This window comes from Rhinatrema bivittatum, chromosome 5, assembly GCF_901001135.1.
Source record: "Rhinatrema bivittatum chromosome 5, aRhiBiv1.1, whole genome shotgun sequence".
Lineage (NCBI taxonomy): Eukaryota > Metazoa > Chordata > Amphibia > Gymnophiona > Rhinatrematidae > Rhinatrema > Rhinatrema bivittatum.
In genome coordinates this window covers 372,246,737-372,267,813 of record NC_042619.1, presented here as the reverse complement: position 1 = coordinate 372,267,813, position 21,077 = coordinate 372,246,737, and the positions used below count along the sequence as shown (strand labels likewise).

At 43.3% G+C, this 21,077-nt stretch overlaps 1 protein-coding gene across 1 annotated transcript in view; it reads left to right on the top strand.

The window, feature by feature from the left end:
• The window catches only part of AFF3 (AF4/FMR2 family member 3), an 862,899-nt gene that overhangs the window by 256,069 nt on the left and 585,753 nt on the right, over positions 1-21,077 (top strand). The window contains exons 7-8 of the mRNA XM_029603314.1: positions 11,097-11,412; positions 13,653-13,796. Coding sequence (XP_029459174.1) covers positions 11,097-11,412; positions 13,653-13,796 — 460 coding nt within the window. The remainder of the gene's footprint in view (positions 1-11,096; positions 11,413-13,652; positions 13,797-21,077) is intronic.

The following is a 21,077-nucleotide window of genomic DNA, read 5'->3' as shown; positions in this document are numbered from 1 at the left end:
TTCTAACACCTTGTAGCCACTTGGAGGCTCGCATATACTGGAAGTAGTCACTTGTTTCCAGCATGTAAGCTGGTTATGGCTCTGAACTTCCTTTTGGCATTAATAGTTGATACAAATTACATGTAATATTATATATAAACTTCCTTGTTTCAGGATGGGGATCCATAATCCCTTACCATATAGAACGGCCTAACTGGCTGAAGGTACTGCAGCATCTTGTGATCAAGGTGAATGGAAATTCATTTATTAAGCAATATTCTTGAAAATCTAAGCTGCTTGGGTTTTGAAGATTTCTTCTGCACTTACCAATGAAGTTAAAACGAACTTATTTTGCTCCAGTTGTGTTAGATAGTATTCTCACAATCTTTATTTTTCGTGTACGTTAACGTTTTGCAGCCATTTCAGTGAATTATCTACCATAGTATGAGAATATGCAGTAAGTGCATGAGCATTGTAAATGATCTCCTTTAGTGCATTCATTTCTTTCTAATAGTAAATTTTTATTAACTATTTTGTAATCCTACTTTTGCTACTACAATTTGAGGAGATGCTAATCATGAATGTGTGAATGAGGATTTGCCATTAATTGCTTTATCGCTTTTATCACTGCCTCTGAGTAATACAGATGTTGAAAAAGTCTTCTCTCAAGTAAATGTAATTAAGTCCAAGACAAGAGACCATATGGCCAATGCAACTCTATTGGAAGGTTTTCAGGTCGGGCTGCGGTTCAGGTGCCTCATGGAAAATGTCATTTTCCTGTAGCTCGGGGGTTTTTTTCGGTGATTTTCCACGAAAAAACCCAAACCCTCCCCAACCCTTCAAATTTACTTAGAAAATGTCACCGGCCATCCATTGCTCCTTCCATGTGACAGGCTGACCAATGGTACTGGTAGCCCCTGTCACATGGTAAGGGGAAAGGGCCACCGGCGCCATTTTGATTCCTGGCAGGACCGATGGCCCGAGAGCGGAAGATCACTCCCAGGACCACCTCTGGACCACCAGGGCTTTCAGTAAGTCTTGGGGGGGATCGGGATGGTGGGGGGGGGGGGGGGGGAGTTGTAATTAAGTAAATTTGAAGGGTTGTGGTGGGTTTCCGTTTGTTTTTTTTTAAATAAATGTGCCTCTCCCTCCCACGCTAACCCAAAAAACAATTTTCCCTGAAATTTCTGGGAAAACCCAATCATTTTTCAGGTCCTCCGATCTATTCCAAATTGGACAATTTCGTTGAAATTTTCCAATTCGGCAAAAACAAATGCACATCTCTAGTATTTACTGTATCAATTTCCTGCCAGCGAGTATTATGCTGAAGCAATTCAATAAAAATGTGTGTCCTAACAATGCTGACAATACAAAGGCTGAAGAAGTAATGGTTGCCATCATCGATTGTCAGACCTTTTTTTAGTTATGACAATTTTTTCCTCCATTACACTCATGACAATATTTTTTAAAGTGTTTTCTGTTTATTAATACTTTCTAATAGAAGTATTTTAAATCTCACGTGTTTTGGGCTTGTTTTGAGCTTGTTTTTTTCGGCATATTCTTTCATAACTACCTGGCAACACTGCAAGGCTCCTCTCAGAGCATAGAGATGAGGTCAGCAAACCTGAGCCTACAAGGCTCCTCTCAGCTCCTGTAGGAGAGAGTGTGGCTTCCCTCTGGAGGAAGACTAAGGCAAATCTTCACTACTTGGGGAGGACGGAGGAGAAAGGAGGGACTTGAATACAGCAGGCTCTTCTGCCTGCATTGATTTTGGGGTGGTTTGGAACCGCTGCCTCCGAAGATGTTCAAGACACAAAATTAGGGTGAAAATCTGCGAATTTATAAGTGAAAATTGAAAAAGAAGGTCCCTACCTATATGACTTCTAGGACTCTACCTTTTTATAGGATCAAAATAAATAAAATGAAACATAAGAATGTCTGAAAAGCTAGAGAGTTCATGGATCCTTATTCTGGATTAATCGAAAAAAGTAGAACAAAGAAGGACTTTAAATTAAAATTAAGCGTTTTCCACCTTTTATTGATGTGATTGAGAGAAGGTTTCGGTCCCCCGACATGGACTATATTTTGCCACATGTGCTGCGTCGGGAGGGACAGAGACCCAGACAAACAACTTAGAGCTGTGCCAGAAGTTTTCCGATGTATAAACCAACAAATGTGTCCATGTACTGCAGGAGGAAATGCCGGTATTAGGTGCAGGGTGCCCTATGGAGAATTGCCCAAGTCCGAATGAGCTTCCAAGCATGGTGAAAACAGGAGACAGTTTCCAATCTATATATGATTGACCTTTAAGGTAAATATTTTAAATAAAGGGAAACTCCAGTCCCGCAGAGTTGATACCTGTCACCCCCCCCCCTACACACAACATGATTACCCACTCCGTACCCATACCAACACTCAACCACCCCTCCCCTAACACAAAACACTACTCACACTCACACCCATACACCACATCAACTACAACCAACACACACACAAACGACCAAGACGCCTCTTAAAAATCCCCATAAACCCAAACACTCACATTGCAACACTATCGCTCCTATCACTCATCCTAATCAACGCACAGTCTGTCACCAAGAAAATCCTCATACTACAGGATCTACTAATGGACAACCACCCTGACATCCTCTGCATCACAGAATCATGGCTCAAGAAATCCGACACAGCACTAATCAACCAACTACCCCTCTCAGCATATAATATCTTCTCATTACCAAGACCAAAAAGAAAAGGAGGTGGACTATTCTTTATTGCCTCAAAGAAATTCAAATTCACACAACAACACATTAATCAACCTCTACCCCTGGAGATAGGCCTTTTCAAAACAAAAAACCTTCAAGTTATGTTGATATATGCCCCACCTAAATCCCTGGACCTCCACCTATCATCATTCATTGAAATCATCCCATCACACATTAACATGGAAACACCAGCAATCATCCTAGGTGACTTCAAACTCCATCATAGATTCCACATGCCAACTACTACTTGACACTATGTCAGCCATCAGTTTCAAACAAATAGTAAACACACCAACTCAGAAAGCTGGTCACACCCTTGACCTCATATTTATCAACAACAAAACTGCACACACCAACAACCCCCTCACAGCGACCAACATCCCATGGACCGACAACAAACTCATCCAAACCACGCTACAACTCAAAATCAACCATATTGAAACCAACAACAAAAAATACATCACTTTCCCCAAACCATGCCCTAGTGAAATCATCACAGAAGCCCTCCCCACCGCACTAAAAGATCTTAACCTCAACACAGCAAATACAGCCACAAACTTATGGCTTAACATCAACGCTGAAATCGCCAAATCAAAATGCCCCATCATCACCTAAGAAATCAGAACTACAAACACTCATATGGGCGCCATGGTACAAACATGAACTGAAAAACACAAAACGACTACTCAGTCAAGCAGAAAAAAATGGAGAAAAGATCCTACAACTCCCCACCGGGACAAATACAGAACAATACTCCACACCTACAAAACCAACATAGACAAGGCCAAACGTGAATACTGCACAAGGAAAATCCATGAACACCAATACAACCCAAGAGCCCTCTTCAACTTCGTCACCAAGATGACTCAACCCATCCAAACCCCACCTTCCAATGAGAACAACATAATAACATGTGACAAACCAGCACAGTTCTTTCTGGACAAAATCACCAAACTAATAACTACTACCCCTCAAGCTACCAAGGAAACACTGACCCCCCCCCCCCAGCCCACCTCTGTCCCCACTTGGACCACCTTGGAAACCACAGCCTCCTCCGAGATAAAAACCATCATACAAAAAATAAACCCAGCCACCCACCCCCTTGACCCCATACCGATCAAAACCTTGAAACTAATCCCTGACGTCATAGCCAAACCTATAGCTGACATCATCTATGTGTTGCTAGAACATGGAAACTTCCCCGAAGCCCTTAAATGTGCCATCATCAAACCTACCTTGATGCCGCTGACCCTAGCAATTTCAGACCCATATCAAACCTCTCATTTATCTAAAAAATCCTTGAAAAAATAGTAAACCATCAACTCTCCGAACACCTGGAAACCCAGAAAACACCATACCCATCCCAACACGGATTCAGAAAAGCACTCAGCACAGAAGTATTCTTACTTACCCTTGCCTACTCAGCACTCAAAGGTCTAGACACTTGACAAACCTACCTTCTTATACTACTAGACATATCTGCAGCATTCGACACCGTCAACCACAACACCCTCCTAACCAGACTAACTGAAATCGGACTAGATGTCTCCAAAATCAAATGGTTCAGATCCTACCTATCGAACAGAACCTACAAAGTAACCTTCAACAACAGGGAATCAAAACAATTCCCCCTTTCACACGGCATCCCTCAAGGTTTATCACTCTCCTCCACCCTCTTCAACATCTACATGCTCCCACTTTGCAAACTACTCAGTGACCTAGGCCTCCAATACTTTGTAAATGCCGATGATGTCCAGATCCTCAACCCCATGAAAGAAAACATGCAGAACACCCTGCAACAATGGAGCTCTATCCTAACCCAAATACAAAAACTCCAATCCCAAATAGCACTCACCCTCAATCACAAAAAACTGAAATCCTACACATCTCTAACAAACCACCAGCATGGAATATTCAAGACTGTACATCCACGCAAAGCACGAACCATCTCGTCACAACTGCAAGAAATTTAGGCGTTACCTTAGACTCCGAACTCAACCTGAAAACCTACACTATAATAAAAGAAGGCTATTTCATATTACAAGTCCTCAAAAAAATCAAACACCTACTACTCAGTCAAGGCTATCGATCTGTACTACAAGCCCTTATTTTCTCCAAACTTGACTACTGTAACTCCATCCTCCTTGGACTCCCTACTTCCACCCTCAAGCCACTCCAACTACTCCAAAATTCGGCAGCCAGATCCCTCACAAACAGCAAGCGCTACACACGCATCACCCCCATACTAAAAGACCTCCACTGGCTCCCCATAACCCACAGAATTCAATATAATAGGGGCTGATGAGTAAAGATGGCCGGCGCCATCTTTAAGGATGGCGCCGGCCATCCAGTGCTCCTACCATGTGACAGGGGCCGGCCAATGGCACGGATACCCTGTCACATGGTAAGGGCAAAGGGGCATCGGCGCCATTTTTTTTTTTAGAACAGCTGATGCCTGGGAACGGGAAATCTCTCCCCGAGGCCCCCCTGGATCTCTCCTCTCCCTGAGGCCCCCCTGGATCTCTCCCCGAGGCCCCCCGAGGCCCCCCTGGACCACCAGGTAATTTTAAAAGGTTTTGGGGGGGTCGGGAGGGGGGGGGGGGTCGATTTAAAGGGTCGGGTGGGTTGTTTTTTTTTAGCGGCACAGGCCTCCCTAAAAAAAAAATTAGCGATGTGAATTGGAATCGGAAACAATTCCAATTCACATATCTTAACGATCAGATTTCCCCCCTCCCCCCCCCCCCAGCCGAATCTGATCGTTAAGACGATCTGGCACACAATTCACATCTCTACTCTTAATAGTCAAATCAAATGTCAAGCTATTATATTGTCATGAAAATAAGTCGTTTTTATTACAATGTTATAATCCTATCCTTACAAAACTATACTTCGCTGTATACTTCGATGTAGTTTTACAATGCCTCAATGTAAAGATAGTATGACCTGTAACCACACTATCTCACTAGATATTATGTAAACCGATGTGATACTCTCAGGTGAATATCTGTATCTATAAACAAATAAATAAATAAATGAAATAAATACTGAACCACTGCTCCAGTTTCCTATGTTAATGCCAGAATACCCCTTTATTTCAAATCCCTTGAAAGGTCAATCTCAGATAGATCGGAAACTGTCTCCTGTTTTCACCATGCTTGGAAGCTCATTCTGACTTGAACAATTCTCTTTAGGGCACCCTGCACCTAATACCGACATTTCCTCCTGCTGTACATGGACACTTTTATTGGTTTATGCATTGGAAACCTTCTGGCACAGCTCTAAGTTGTTTGTCTGGGCCTCTGTCCCTCCCAAAGCAGCCCATGTGGCGAAATATGGTCCGTGTCATGGGACCGAAACCTTCTCTCAATCACTTATCAATAAAAGGTGGAAAACGCTTAATTTAAAGTTTTTCCTTGTTCACATTTTTTCGATTAATCCAGTATAAGGATCCATGAACTCTCTAGCACTATACCATCTGTAATTGTGGCTTTCATCGATTGTGTATACCGCTCATCATCTCCACTTTCTATTTGTTGTAAAATGTCTGTAGGGCTTCCATTTTTAGATTTTAACTGATGAATAATAAACACCTCCAGTGAAAGAGATAAACACCAAAAAATATTTCCTCCCCACCCCACACCCCAGGACTTTTACAGTCGTCCCATTGATGGGCTGTGGTTGGAGAATTTAGGCTGTGCTGAATTGCAGAGATCAAAGTTATTGTGTGCCTCTTTTGTAAATAATTTTGGGACAGAACAAGTTTTACAGAAAATGTTGCATGTTACAACAGTCATCTTTGAATATACCTCCTTATGGACAAGAAAAAACACTCCCCACTGTCCCAAAGAACCAGAATTATTAATCTCTGTTAAATATTCATTCTTGTCTGCTCTTTGGGTGAATTTCTGTCTTTTTAAGGGTATTAACAGCTAGCATTGAAATACCTGGACTCCAAGGTAGGTGGAAATGCTTAGTTTTAGCAAGGGTAAATCCTCACACACTACCCATCACCCACCCACCCCAGTTACTGCTCTTATTTCTTGCCGCTTTACCCAATTAGATTGAATGGTCTCTATCCTCAAGCAACCTCTGCCTAACTATTCTGAAGTCAATCTTCAAAGGCATTTACTCAGATAACATTCAGGTTATCTAGCTAAATGCTGACTTTTGAATATCCCTGGCAATTCTCCATCTAAATTTTAGCTGCATAAGTCATTATCTGACTAAAGTGTAGATAGATATAGTAGGGATGTTTTATGGGCATTCTAAGGCAGAGCTGAGATAACAGAATAAATTATTTGTTTAACTCTGATATTTGGAGTTAGTTGAATAAGTTATTCGGGTGTGTCAAGACATGAGCAGTAGGAGGTTTAAAGTTATCCAGGAATGCTGGACAAACTGGAAGCTGGGACAAGATTTGAGCTCCAGTTTCTTTTAAAGGTTTGGGGGAATCCGGGGGGGAGGGGCAGGATGGTAAAATTGGACTTGGCATGGCTGAAAGGGGAGGGGCGGGAGAGGATGCCCAAATGTAGCTGTGCTTATTCCTTTTTTTTAATCTTAGGGGCTAGGAGGGGTAGGGGAAGTGGGAAGGAAGGACATTTTTTCTGGCCTAGAGGCTTGTAACTTTAAGATTTATTTTGGGGATCTTGGAGGGCTTGGGGATTGTTGCAATAGTGAACCCTTAGGTCGAGTCAAGGTTGGCACCACCTGCAGGGAGGAGCCCTGCAAGTCCACACCGTCGACAGACGGATCTGTCTGGATAGAGGCCCAACAGTACTTTCACCAATACCAGCCCACATTCCCCTCAAAAGGTGAGCCCTTAGGTGCCGGGGCCAGCTGGACAGGTGTTGACCTCTGGAAGATGGAGACCAGCAAGAAGTGCAGTCCGTACAGGCTAAGGTCAGAAAGGCGGCAGACGGAGTCAAAGACGTACCACAAGTCAGGGCAGGCGCCAAGCAGCAGAGTCAAAGACAAACCAAAGGTCGGGGCAGGCAGAATATGAGCGAGGTCCAGGGGACGTCCAAGGTCAGCCAAGAGTCAATTCAGAAGAACACAAAGTCAGGAGCAATCTGATGTCCAAGCTGCAGAGACGATCCAGGGAGGACAAAAGACAAAAGAGTCAGGAACCAGGAACCAACTACTCACCAAGAATTGCTGAGGCATTTGATTTTGGCCAGGTCTAGGTTTAAATACCCACGCACTGCTGACATCATGGGAGGGCACCGTGGAGGTTTTCCTGCCATGGGCCCTTTAAATCTGTCCATGGCATGCATTCGTGCGCCTAAGGATGTCCAATGCATGAAGCAGCAATCCTGCTCAGCTGGACCCACACAGTGGTCTGCCAAGTCTTCGTTGTGGTGTCAGGGTAACTCTGGACCAGAAGAGGTGAGAGCGGCTGGTCGTGAGGTGAGCCACAGCCAGCCAAATGTAACAGGGATCTTTGAGTGGGTTTGGAGCAGGGGATTGGGCCACAAGGTCCACTTGGGAGCTCTTTTTTCCCCTTAATCATTAATTAACTGGTGAATTTCTTTGAATATGACTTGTTAAGTTAAAGCTATCCTGATATTTATATTAAGATAACTTTGCAACCTAACCGATGATATTCAAATGTAGCCAGTTAAAGGTAAATTTTCAATAGTTGCACGCATAAAAATCAGCATATACCTGCGTAAATAGCATATACCCACTTAAAAGGTTTGGATAAGTTCTTGGAGGAGAAGTCCATTAACGGCTATTAATCAAGTTTACTTAGGGAATAGCCACTGTGATTAATTGCATCAGTAGCATGGGATCTTCTTAGTGTTTGGGTAATTGCCAGGCTCTTATGGCCTGGATTGGCCACTGTTGGAAACAGGATGCTGGGCTTGATGGACCCTTGGTCTGACCCAGCATGGCAATTTCTTATGTTCTTATGCTATTATATAAACCTCAAACTTACACATGTAAGGGTTTGTGAGTAAATTTGTATTTGTAAAAAAGGGGCTGACCAGAGGTGCTCATTTACATGTGTAAGTTGCTTCTTAATAATCAATTTATGCATGTAGATTTGGCAGCTTGCTTGCATATAAATACACAGGGAATAACGCCAAGCCCAATTAAATATCCATCCAGACCTTCAATATATTTATAAATGATCTGGAAAGGAATACGACAAGTGAGGTTATCAAATTTGCAGATGATACAAAATTATTCAGAGTAGTTAAATCACAAGCGGATTGTGATACATTACAGGAGGATCTTGCAAGACTGGAAGACTGGGCATCCAAATGGCAAATTTAATGTGGACCTACCACCCAGGAAAAAGATCTAGTCATCATAGTGGATCTTACATTGAAATTGTCAGCTCAGTGTGCTGCAGCAGTCTAAAAAGCAAACAGAATTTTAGGAATTATTAGGAAGGGAATGGTTAATAAAACGGAAAATGTCATAATGCCTCTGTATCGCTCCATGGTGAGACCGCACCTTGAATACTGTGTACAATTCTGGTCGCCGCATCTCATAAAAGGTATAGTTGCGATGGAGAAGGTATAGAGAAGGGCAACCAAAATGATAAAGGGGAGGAAAAGGGGAGGATAAAGGGGAGGAAAGCAGAAGAAGTTAGGGCTGTTCAGCTTGGAGAAGAGATGGCTGAGGGGGGATATGATACAGGTCTTTAAGATCATGAGAGGACTTGAACGAGTAGATGTGAATCAGTTATTTACACTTTCAGATAATAGAAGGACTGGGGGCATTCCATGAAGTTAGCAAGTAGCACATTTAAGACTAATCGGAGAAAATTCTTTTTTACTCAATGCACAATTGAGCTCTGGAATTTGTTGCCAGAGGATGTGGTTAGTGCAGTTAGTGTAGCTAGGTTCAAAAAAGGTTTGGATAAGTTCTTGGAGGAGAAGTCCATTAACTGCTATTAATCAAGTTGACTTTGTTGCGCCCATTGGTTGCAGACAGCTGCGACTTCTCATGCGCACCTCTATTTTCCCTGCACGTCAATCATTGGGAGAATGGTGGCCTCCGCCAACCAACGCCAACTTCCCCGGAGTCCCCGGGACAGCTTGGGCACTGCCGACCACCATCTTACTTCCGGCATCACCTAGGCAAGTGTGCGCAGGGCCTCCTTATGTATACGTAATGGCGGGAACCTCGGGGGCGTCCCCTCCCTATGTCGTCAGCACCGCTAGTGTACTTATACTGACTGGCCCATCGCTAAGACGAGTTAGCAAGGAGTTCTCTCACTTGTTAAATCTGCTCTAACTTGGATCTTCTGTTCCAGACTCTCCTCCTGGCATTTGGATGCTCTGAGTACCCGCTCCTTGGGGGCTCTTCCACGTCTTGGCTATCCACTACTCAGAGGGCCCTCCTGCCTAGGACCTCCTGACCTGCTCCTCGGGTATCTCTGCTGGGACTTCCTTGTGTGAGTACATTCTCTAACTTCTATCAACCTCATTGAAGATTCCACAGCATACCCCGTTCCTCGGGCCACTACCGTTCTTCAGTCTGTCTATGCTACTCATCCTGTGCCTCAGGATATTGCTCCATCTATACAAGGTCTACGGCCTGGTTCCTGTATCACAGACCTCTGCCTCCTTGGCATCTATAGTACAGTTTCCTTGGCATACCCCGTGCTGCGGGCCACTACCGGATCTGCACTCAGAGGTATTTCCTTCAGCCTGCAGGAATCTCCTGGTGTACCCCATGCTGCGGGCCACTACGGATCTTCGTATCTACATTATCATCTTGACTACTGTATTTGCTCAAAGACTGTGTTTATTATATTTCCCGCTCCTTGGGATATGTACTATCTTTTCTTCCTAATAAAGTCTCTCTCACAGCTGTGTCCTACGTCGCTGAGACCATGTCCACCGATGGTGAGGCCCAAGGGGGCTCCTCTCTCTGGGCAGAGCCATCTCTCACCTCAGCCCGGGATTCCCAACTTCATCAAAACCATAACAGACTTAGATAATAGCCACTGCTATTAATTGCATCAGTAGCATGGGATTTTCTTGGTGTTTGGGTACTTGCCAGGTTCTTGTGGCCTGGTTTGGCCTCTGTTGGAAACAGGATGCCTGACTTGATGGACCCTTGGTCTGACCCAATATGGCGATTTCTTATGTTCTTATGTTCAAGGTGTATCCCAAGGACTGAATTGAGATTCCTTATCATACATTATAGGTGTATATGCGAGTAATAATAAACATTTATATAATTCATATCTATTTTAAATGTATACAAGTGTAATATTTACATGCGTAACCTCCCCCTCCCTGGTACATGTGCAAATATGTACAATGTATGCATGTATAAAAGGGTCAGCATGTCCCTTTTATACATGTCTTCCTACTTCCACTATGTTCTAAGCAGTGGAGCACTTGTCTGGAAGTCCAACTTCCTACCAAGGAAAATAGTCCTTATCCATGATGTGATGAAGGTCCAGCATCTTTTCTATGGCTCACAATCCAAAAGAGTTGGATCCTACAGGAAAGAGCAGCTCTGGGATAAGATCTGCCACTGGCTCAATGTGATCTATCACAACAACCGCAGTGTGAAAGACCTGAGCCACAAGTGGCAGAATCTCCAACAGCTGGTAAAAAGGAAGCAGGCCAGGATGACAGTTGAGGAGCCTAACAGCTTCACCGCAGTGGAACGGATGGTGCTGAGCACCATTTCAGATGCAGATGTAGGAGGGGATGACCAATTGAACACCTCCCAACCACAGCGCTAGCAAGGTGAGCTATTTATTTATTTATTTATTTATTTATTTATTTATTTAGAGTTTTTATATACCGGCATTCATGATACAATCACATCATGCTGGTTTACAGTTAACAAGGGGTGTAACAAGAACTTGATACTGTAACGAGTGAAGAGAAACAGTGAAGTTACAATAAAACAAAGGTTGATCAAAACTGGGGAGAGAAGAAAAGGCTAGAGGAATTTAACATAAAGATGAGCAATTATTTACAATGTTCTGAAGTGTCTGACTATGGTTGTTATTGAAATGATATTTAGTTGGGGTCAGGAAAGGCTTGTTTAAACAATCAAGTCTTAAGCCTTTTTCTGAATGTTGGAAGGCAGGGCTCCTGTCGAAGATCAGGAAGAATGGAATTCCATAACGATGGTTCTGCTGTTGAGAAGGCTCGATCTCTAAAGGTTAGATGCTGAGTGGTTTTGGAATGTGGTACCTGTAGTGATCCCCTGTATGCTTCTCTAATGGGTCTGGAAGAGGTATGTTGTCTGAGCGGAATTTGTAGGTTAAGTGGAGCATGGTGATGAATGGCTTTATAGATAATGGTGATGGACTTATAAATGATTCTGAAGTGAATTGGCAGCCAGTGTAAGTTTATATGTAGGAAAGTTAGAAAAAGTATGTATATGGAAGATATGTGTATATATATATATATATATATATTACCATATTTTGAAATACTTGGTCCTTATCCAGTGAAGTTGTTGGGCACTTAGGCACACTGGGAGGGCAAATAGCACCCTAAGCCTCCTGATCTCATGGGTTTCTGGACAGGGTACTAGCCCTTATGCACTTGTAAGCACTGACACTTTTCCAGGTCCTTTGTCAAAATCTCTACTAAAACATTCTGTACACCTATGGTATGGTAGAAGCATAATAGAGTGAAGGCTTTGAAATGAATGTGTAACCAGGAAACTTTTCTGTATTGTGTAGCCGTTGTCTATGTATGCACATAGGGGCGGATTTTCAGAGCCCTGCTCGCGTAAATCCGCCCAAAACCGGGCGGATTTACGCGAGCAGGGCCCTGCGCGCCGGTGAGCCTATTTTACATAGTCTCACCGGCGCGCGCAGAACCCCGGGACTCGCGTAAGTCCCGGGGTTTTCGGAGTGGGCGTGTCGGGAGGCGTGTCGGGGGGCGGGGCCGGAGCGCGCGGCGTTGCGGGGGCGTGTCGGCAGCATTTTGGGGGCGGGTACGGGGGCGAGTACGGGTCGGGGGATTTACGCCTCCCTCCGGGAGGCGTAAATCCCCCGACAAAGGTAGGATGGGGGTTTAGACAGGGCCGGGCGGGTGGGTTAGGTAGGGGAAGGGAGGGGAAGGTGAGGGGAGGGCAAAGGAAAGTTCCCTTCTAGGCCGCTCCGATTTCGGAGCGGCCTAGGAGGGAACGGGGGTAGGCTGCGCGGCTCGGCGCGCGCAGGCTATACGAAATCGATAGCCTTGCGCGCGCCGATCCAGGATTTTAGCCGATACGCGCGACTACGCGCGTATCTACTAAAATCCAGCGTACTTTTGTTTGCGCCTGGAGCGCAAACAAAAGTAGGCTATTCGCGCTCGTCTGAAAATCTACCCCATAGAATCTAGTGGAACCCACTTTCCTGTCATCTCTAGACCCACAACATTGGACAAGTCTTTGAGACAGGTACCACTTCCAGCTTGGGCCTTTCCCCAGAGGAATAACATAGGCTGCTATGTTATTTTCCAGTTTTCTACACCTCGAGCCAGTAAGCATCCCTTTCCAAAAGCTATAACATTTACTGTGTCCTTTTTCTCTGGCATTGCATGCTGGTGCTTGACTAGTGTTTGCAGGGTATATATTTGTACCACAGCAATGCTTTATATATCATCACCTTCTATACAGTGATATAGAAGGTGATGATATAAGAGGGCTCATGGAGCAGTTTTAAGAATAAAAGGAAGGTCGACTAAATGTGAAGAATAATACCTACGTTACATGTATTTTTAAGAATGTATTATTTTCATTGTTACAAGGGAGCAGCCTGGCAAAGAGTCAAATATGTTAGGACCAAGCACCCACTGATGGGGAAGACAGTGCTCACAGGTGCTGCCTGCTAACTCTGAAGAGGACACAGAGATGGAAGAGGGTGCAATAGAAGAGCAGCGAAAGCCTAAGTAGGAGTTGGTGGTGATCCAGTGGGCTGCTACTTTTTCACAGTCACCTGATCACAACCAGCTTACAGGTGACCAGCAGGAGTGCAGCTCCACAGAGGAGAAGCTTATCTGTCCTCCAGAAAAAGTGCAGGTCATTCTTGCTGAGAGGCAACTCATGAACATCAATGCTAAAGTAGTGGAGGAGATAGTAGGACACTGCATGGAGATGTATGGCCTCTAGGATGCTGTGAGGGAGGAAATTAGGGATCTCAAGGATGCTGTGTGTGAGATGTGAGGCATTCATGAGGCTACAGACACCAGATTGAAGTGTGGATGGAGATTCTGCAAAGGATGCCCCCCATGCCCAACAAGGTCCATATTTTTTCATGGCTCACTGGATGCAGCCCCCACCATCTTTTCAAGCACCAAACACTTGGATGGCACCTCCCCAGGCCAAAGTTCCACCTGCATCAATACTTGCTCCACATATTCCTCTACTACCACCCAACATGTACCACCTCCTGTAATTTTGTCACCACCACCACCGCCATGACCAGGGAACAGGTGGCTAAGGAGACAAGACCCACCACAGCTTCTGGGCTATCTACTTGGTATCACTCAAAGCCCTGCATAATCCTCCAGCAGCTATAATGATGTGGTACTACTTCCAAGTCCTAAGCTCTCCGAGGGCAGCATCGGCAGCGACAGGGCACCGCTATGGAGGAACTACAGAATTGGGCAAGCAAAGGAAGCAGAACTTCTCCCACCCACTAAAAGAGGGAAGCCAAGGAAGCACTAACTTTGTTATATATCAGTCATCACATAGTGCACTTCATGTAAAGAAATGTATGTACACCTTTGCATATTCCTTTCCTTTATAGCCTGCCTTTGATTAATGCAATGTATCTCCTGCAATTCCTCCTGACTCAGCACTTCTTCCTCCTCCTCCTTCTCCTCTTCATCCAGACTCTCTTCCAGTTCTTCTGGAAGAGGCATATGTCTGGTTTTAGCCAGTTCATTGTTGTGTTTGTGGCATTGTGGAACCTTGGTCTCTGTGGAGATGACTCCGCCCACGGGGAGGGGCCCCGTGGGGAACCACAGCAATAGGCTAATCTCAGATAGCAGACACGGAATGAACGGAAGGCTTTATTGTACTGCTGTAGATAGATGGTATGAAGCAGGAAGGCAAGGCACTGAGGTCCGCGAGGTGCCAATACGTTCAACAGTCTCAGATGTAGAATCTCACCCAGATGTTAACAATTTTAATTAGAAATGTTCATTGTATTAGACTATGGAAATTTATTTCCTGCTATTCTGTTTAATGTAAACCGGTATGATTTACGTCGGATGTAAGAATGTCGGTATATAAAAAATTAAAAATAAATAAATAAATAAATGTTCAAGAGAGGTGGGGACCCGCGGTGCGGGCAACGCCAAGCCTGGTGGGTGGAGTTGGAGCACCGGATCGTAGAGGTACTCACAGGAGTGTAGGCATCTTCTTGAGAGAGAGATGATGGGACCGAAGGTCCGTAGTACAGGATACATAGACTGGTAGGCCCTCAAGGAGCGAGTACCTGATAGTCCGGAGATCCTGAAAAGGAGTAAGAGAGAAAGAACCCTAAGGAGCGGTTGTCTCAGTAGAGGCCCGAAGAGTGATGGCAGCGAGAGACCCCCGAGGAACAGGTGTCTAGAGCTTCTAAAGGAGCGAGGCCCTTGGAGTGTAGAGCGGCATCTAAGCATGCAGCTTAGAGCGGTCAGAGTAGCTTAAACCGAAGTCTTGCTAACTCAAAGTTGGTAGCGAAGCGGAGGTTTTAAATACCCGGAGGTATTGACGTCATGCGGTGGGGATGCCCCTGAGGTTCCTGCCATGACATGTATTTGAGCGTAGGAGATGTGCGTACGCGCACACCCTAGGAGGCCACAGGAGTGAGCATGGTGGACTGGAACTCCCATGCTAAGCTGGAGATGCCGAAGCCCTCGGCACTCGGCACCGGAGGCAGCCATCTTGCCCAAGGAGGAGGAAAAGGGAAGAAAAGAGGTAAGGCAGAGTGGTCGCAGCCATCTGTGACCAACAGACGCAACAGTTATGTAGCATTCAGCAGGCTAGAAAAATCTCACAGACTTTAGGTCGGTTATAGAGAAGGCATCCCTCAGATCTGTCAAGAGGGTAGAAATGTGTTTTGAGAAGGCCAAAAGCTATCTCAATGACTGCTTTGGTCTGCCTGCTAGCCCGGTTGTAGCGAATCTCCATAGCAGTCTGTGGGTTAGCTATGAGGATCATAAGCCAAGTTTTGAGTGGATAATTCTCTGCTACTTGTAGGGCAGAGAAGAGCAGAGAGATAATTCTTAGAGTTGGGCAGAGGGAAGTTCACAGGACATGGTTAGAGCAGTCCTTCTGGGCCCAAGCTGTCAGTCCTCTTAGATATGAAAGAGACAATAAGAAAAGATTAGTTGATGTGTGGTGGTAGTGATAAGTACATTCTTACATAGAAGCCAGCCCCCAGTGATGTGGAAATGGTCATGAATTCCTGGCTGTGAGAGGATGTAGGCATGGTGACTGGATCCCGGAAACTTGAGCACGAAGTCCAGGATGATAACTTGGTGTTGCAGACCACCTGGAATCGATAGCCCCCAAGAAAGAGGGAAAACATGCTATTTGATAGAAATCTATCATTATTTGATGTTGTTGCTCTCTTCTCTGAGGGAAGGATATATAGAGTTGTGTTTTCCTGAGCAACACAAGCAGGACTTGATCTATACACATATAGAGGTAACAGACACATAGAGGTGTCTGAAAGGTGCCAGTGTAGTGACTTTGATGTGTACTGGCAAGGCGTGGATTCTGGGTTGTAGGTTGCATATACCGCTCTAACTGCTGACATAGGTAGAGTATGGTTTCCTTGTAGAGCTTGAATCTGCGCATGACTTGCTTTTTGGACAGATCCAAATACTTTGTCCTAGTCCTCTGTACTCTTTGTAAAGGGTACCTCCTCCTCCTCCTCTATTCTCTCTTCCTTCTCTTCTATTGTGCCCTAAGTATCCATAGTGTAATTAGAGTGATACTGACAAGGGACTCTACACCATTGACTCATACCACCCAGTATGTCCTAATAACATACACTCTCCCCTCCCCCGCTTTAATGCCTTGTATATCCCGTTTTCCCTCAATTTGTTCCATAAATCCCAGCATAAACCCATATGTCCCAGTTACCACCCAGAAGGTTCTAGTCTGTCTCAGTTACACTCCCTCCCACCCCCTAGCCTGCTCCTGGGTCCATTCACCTAAGGAAGCCAACTTGCTAAACACCAAGTCCAAAATCAAAAGGAAAATTTGCAATTGTATACCTGAATGAGCAGTGGCAAATGAACACACATAAGTCAGATGATGTTCGTGCATATGTCACGTTTAAAATACCCTATTATGCATGTACATGCTAACCCCACCATAACATACCCTTTTTGTGTGTGTGTACATTTACTCGCACACATGCATATACTGTGAATGCATATGCGACTCCTGTCTAAAAAACGTATTGCGCACACTTGGGCCACATATACCTGTATATGGCCTTTTTGTAAGTGAGTAAGCCTTTGAAAATTCACCTTTAAATATTAAACAGTGGTATAACACAGTCATTAAAACTGGCAGATAATATACATTAGATGCTGATTTCAAAGCCTTTTAGAGTATAGACCACTGAGGAGTCAATTTTTAAAATATATTTAGCATTTTTCTTAGGCACCTATGTTTTGGACAACTAAATTTAGGGGGCCCGATATTCAGCACTAGCCAGGTAAGTACCTTATCCAGATATGACTTATCCAGCTAAGTTACAAGGGATATTCAGAGGCACAACTTTGCCGCTGAATATCCGCGGTCAAGGTGCAACTGAGCCAGAAATCTGGCTATGTTATATCAGCTCTATGGCTGCCTAGATCCATCCACTACTCATGCATGAATTGGCTAGCTAAACAATAGCTGGATAAATGACTTATCCAGCTATCCGTGCTAAATGCACTTTCAATATCTGGCCCAGGAAGATTAGTAGCTGTTTTTGGCTGAAATTTTATCAAAATTAGAGGCTTAAAACTTAAGAGTCCTAAATTTAGGTCTGTAGTTCATTTGAATAGATTTAGGTAACCAATAGGGAGATTCATCGAGCCGTGGTAGGGCTATAATGCCATGTGATGTGGCTCTATCATGGCAATATTGCATGATAATTTACATAAATTGGCCTAGATTACTGTCCTTATTCCAATGAGCTGGTTTGCATGGTATTTGCATATATGAATTTGGAAATCCACGCAAAGCAGCTCATACATACGTAATCCTATGCAAAGAAAAATAATACGGCTGACCTAGAAATTTGTCAGCCACATTATGTTATCTACACCATTCCTATAATCATTAATATGCCACAGGAGCATCAAGACCCTAACATGGGTCCTGATGCATTTCGGTAGATTTAAAGGGCCCATCTGTTTAAAAAAAGCATCAAAAAGTAAAAAAAAGTGTCCAGGGTCAAATGTGACTCCCTCCCTCCCCTCCCTATGTATGAACTGCTTTGCATGGGAGGGAATCTAGGCCATTTTATGTAAATTATGGCGAATATTACACAATATCACCTCATTAGAGTTATATTGCATGATATACAGCGTTTATCACACGATATACACTTTTTAACACACATTGTAGCCCTACCACGGCTTGATGAATCTACCTATGTTAAGTTACTAAACTCTTTGAAAACTGGTCCCTTAGAGACTCATTTTTTAAAAATGATCAGTGCCTAAATTTAGAAAGATTTTCAGGTGAACTTATGGTCCCAAGTTTTTGACTGTAAATCTGAGCCATTTAACTGAACTAGAGTGAGAGCATTTTGCACTGGGAATAAGATGCTGTTGGATTTTCAACAATAATTCATGCCCTGAAGAAGCAATGTCGGCGAAATGCTGGCGAACATTGGCAATACAAAGAAAAATTTGTGGACTGAAGTGGGCATTGCTACAAGATAAGATTTTTAAATATATAAAAAATGTCATAAAAATATTTTTTTTGTATTTGAATAAAAGGAAGATTGGAGGTTTTTATGATTGATGATTGGAATGTGTGCAGCAAGTTCTTTTTTACTAGACATGTTCTTATTCTGAGGTCTTTTCCTCTATGTTATAAAGTTGTAAGAGCTGTAAGATCCAATTGTGGCAATTTAAATAATTCAAGTATTTTGTGAAAGTATTTTTCATATATTACTGGGACTTTAATTGATTACATTCATCAATGGCTACTACTTTGAATCTACTGCTGGAAATTTTCCACCTTATTGTAAATAAGAACATAACATAAGAACATAAAAACATAAAATATGCCATACTAGGTCAGACCAAAGGTCCATCAAGCCCAGTATCCTATTTCCAACAGTGGTTAATCCAAGTCACAAGTACCTGGCAAGTACCCAAACATTAGATAAATCATAAGCTACTATTGCTTATTAATCACCGTACTAGCAGTTTATGGATTTTTCCTCTAGGAACTTATCCAAACCTTTTTTAAACCCAATTACACTAAGTGCTGTAATCACATCCTCTGGCAATGAATTCCAGAACTTAACTATGCGCTGAATGAAAAAGAATTTTCTTTGATTGGTTTTAAATGAGCTACTTGCTAACTTCAAGGAGTGGCCCCTGGTCCTTCTATTATCTGAGAGAGTAAATAACCAATTTACATTAACATGTTCAAGTCCTTTCATGATTTTGTAGACTTCTATCAAATCCCCCCTCAGTCCTCTCTTCTCCAAATTGAACAGCCCTAACTTCTCTAGCCTTTCCTCATAGGACAGCCGTTCCATGCCCCTTATCATTTTGGTCACCCTTCTCTGCACTTTCTCCAGTGCAGCTATATCATTTTTCAGATGCGATGACCAGAATTGCACACAGTATTCAAGGTGCGATCTCACCATGGAGCAATATAGAGGCATTATGACATTCTCCGTTTTATTTTCCATTCCCTTCCTAATAATTCCTAATATTCTATTTGCTTTTATGATTGCCACAGCATACTGAGCTGACGATTTCAATGTATTATCCACTATGATGCCTAGATCTCTTTCCTGGGTGGTAACTTCTAAGATACAACATAACATTGTATAACTACAGCAAGGGTTATTTTTCTCTATATGCATCACTTTGCAATTGTCCATATTAAATTTCATATGCCATTTGGAAGCCCAGTCTTCCAGTCTTGCAAGGTCCTCCTGCAATTCATCACAATCTGCTTGAGATTTAACTACTCTGCATAATTTTGTGTCATCTGCAAACCTGATCACCTTACTTGTTGTACCCCTTTCCAGATCATTTATAAATATATTAGAAAGTACCGGTCCAAGTACAGATCCCTGAGGCACTCCACTGTTTACCCTTTTCCACTGAGAAAATTGACCATTTAATCCTACTCTCTGTTTCCTGTTTTTTAACCAGCTTGTAATCCACAAAAGGACATCACCTCCTATCCCATGACTTTTTAGTTTTCTTAGAAGCCTCTCATGCGGGACTTTGTCGAACGCCTTCTGAAAATCCAAATACACCACATCTACCTGTTCACCTTTGTCCACATGTTGGCTGTATCCTATCAAACCATGTCTATCAAAATGTTTTGTGATTTTATTCTTTATAGCTGTCTCCATGATTTTTCCTGGCACTGAAGTCAGGCTCACTGGTCTTTAGTTTCCCGGATCACCCCTGGATCCCTTTTTTACATGGGGATTACATTGGCCATCTTCCAATCTTTAGGTACATTGGATGATTTTAATGAAAGGTTACTAATTGAAATAGGTCCAAAATTTCATTTTTTAGTTCTTTCAAAACCGTGGGGTATATACCATCCGGTTCAGGTGATTTACTACTCTTCAGTTTGTCAACAGGCCTACCACATCTTCCAGGCTCACCGTGATTTGGTTCAGTTGATCTGCATCATCACTCACTAAAACTTTCTCTAGAATGGGTATCTTTCCAAAATCCTCTTCAGTAAACACTGAAGCAAAGAAATTGTTTAATCTTTCCACAATGGCCGAATCTTCTCTAAGTGCCCCTTTAACCCCTTGATGGTCCAACTGACTCCCTTGCAGGCTTTCTGCTTTGAATATATTTTTTTTTTTGCCTCTATGTCCAACTTTTCAAATTCTCTCTTATTAATGTCTTACATTTAACTTGCCAATGCTTATGGATCCTTCTTCCAATTTTTGAATGAAGATCTTTTGGCTAAAATATCCTCTTTCATCTTACCTTTTAACTATGCCAGTATTCGTTTTGCCTTCCTTCCACCTTTCTTGATGCAGAGGCTGAATTGTTTGTGCCACTACTGTTTGTTAATTGTCTTCCTCAAAAAAAGCAAGTTTCTGGGAAATAGCCAGCTGGGTATGAAAGGCAAGCTCATTGCTATATTTGAGCGCAGTTGTTCCACCACTGGAGGTCCAGTTTGCTATAGTCTCTTGGA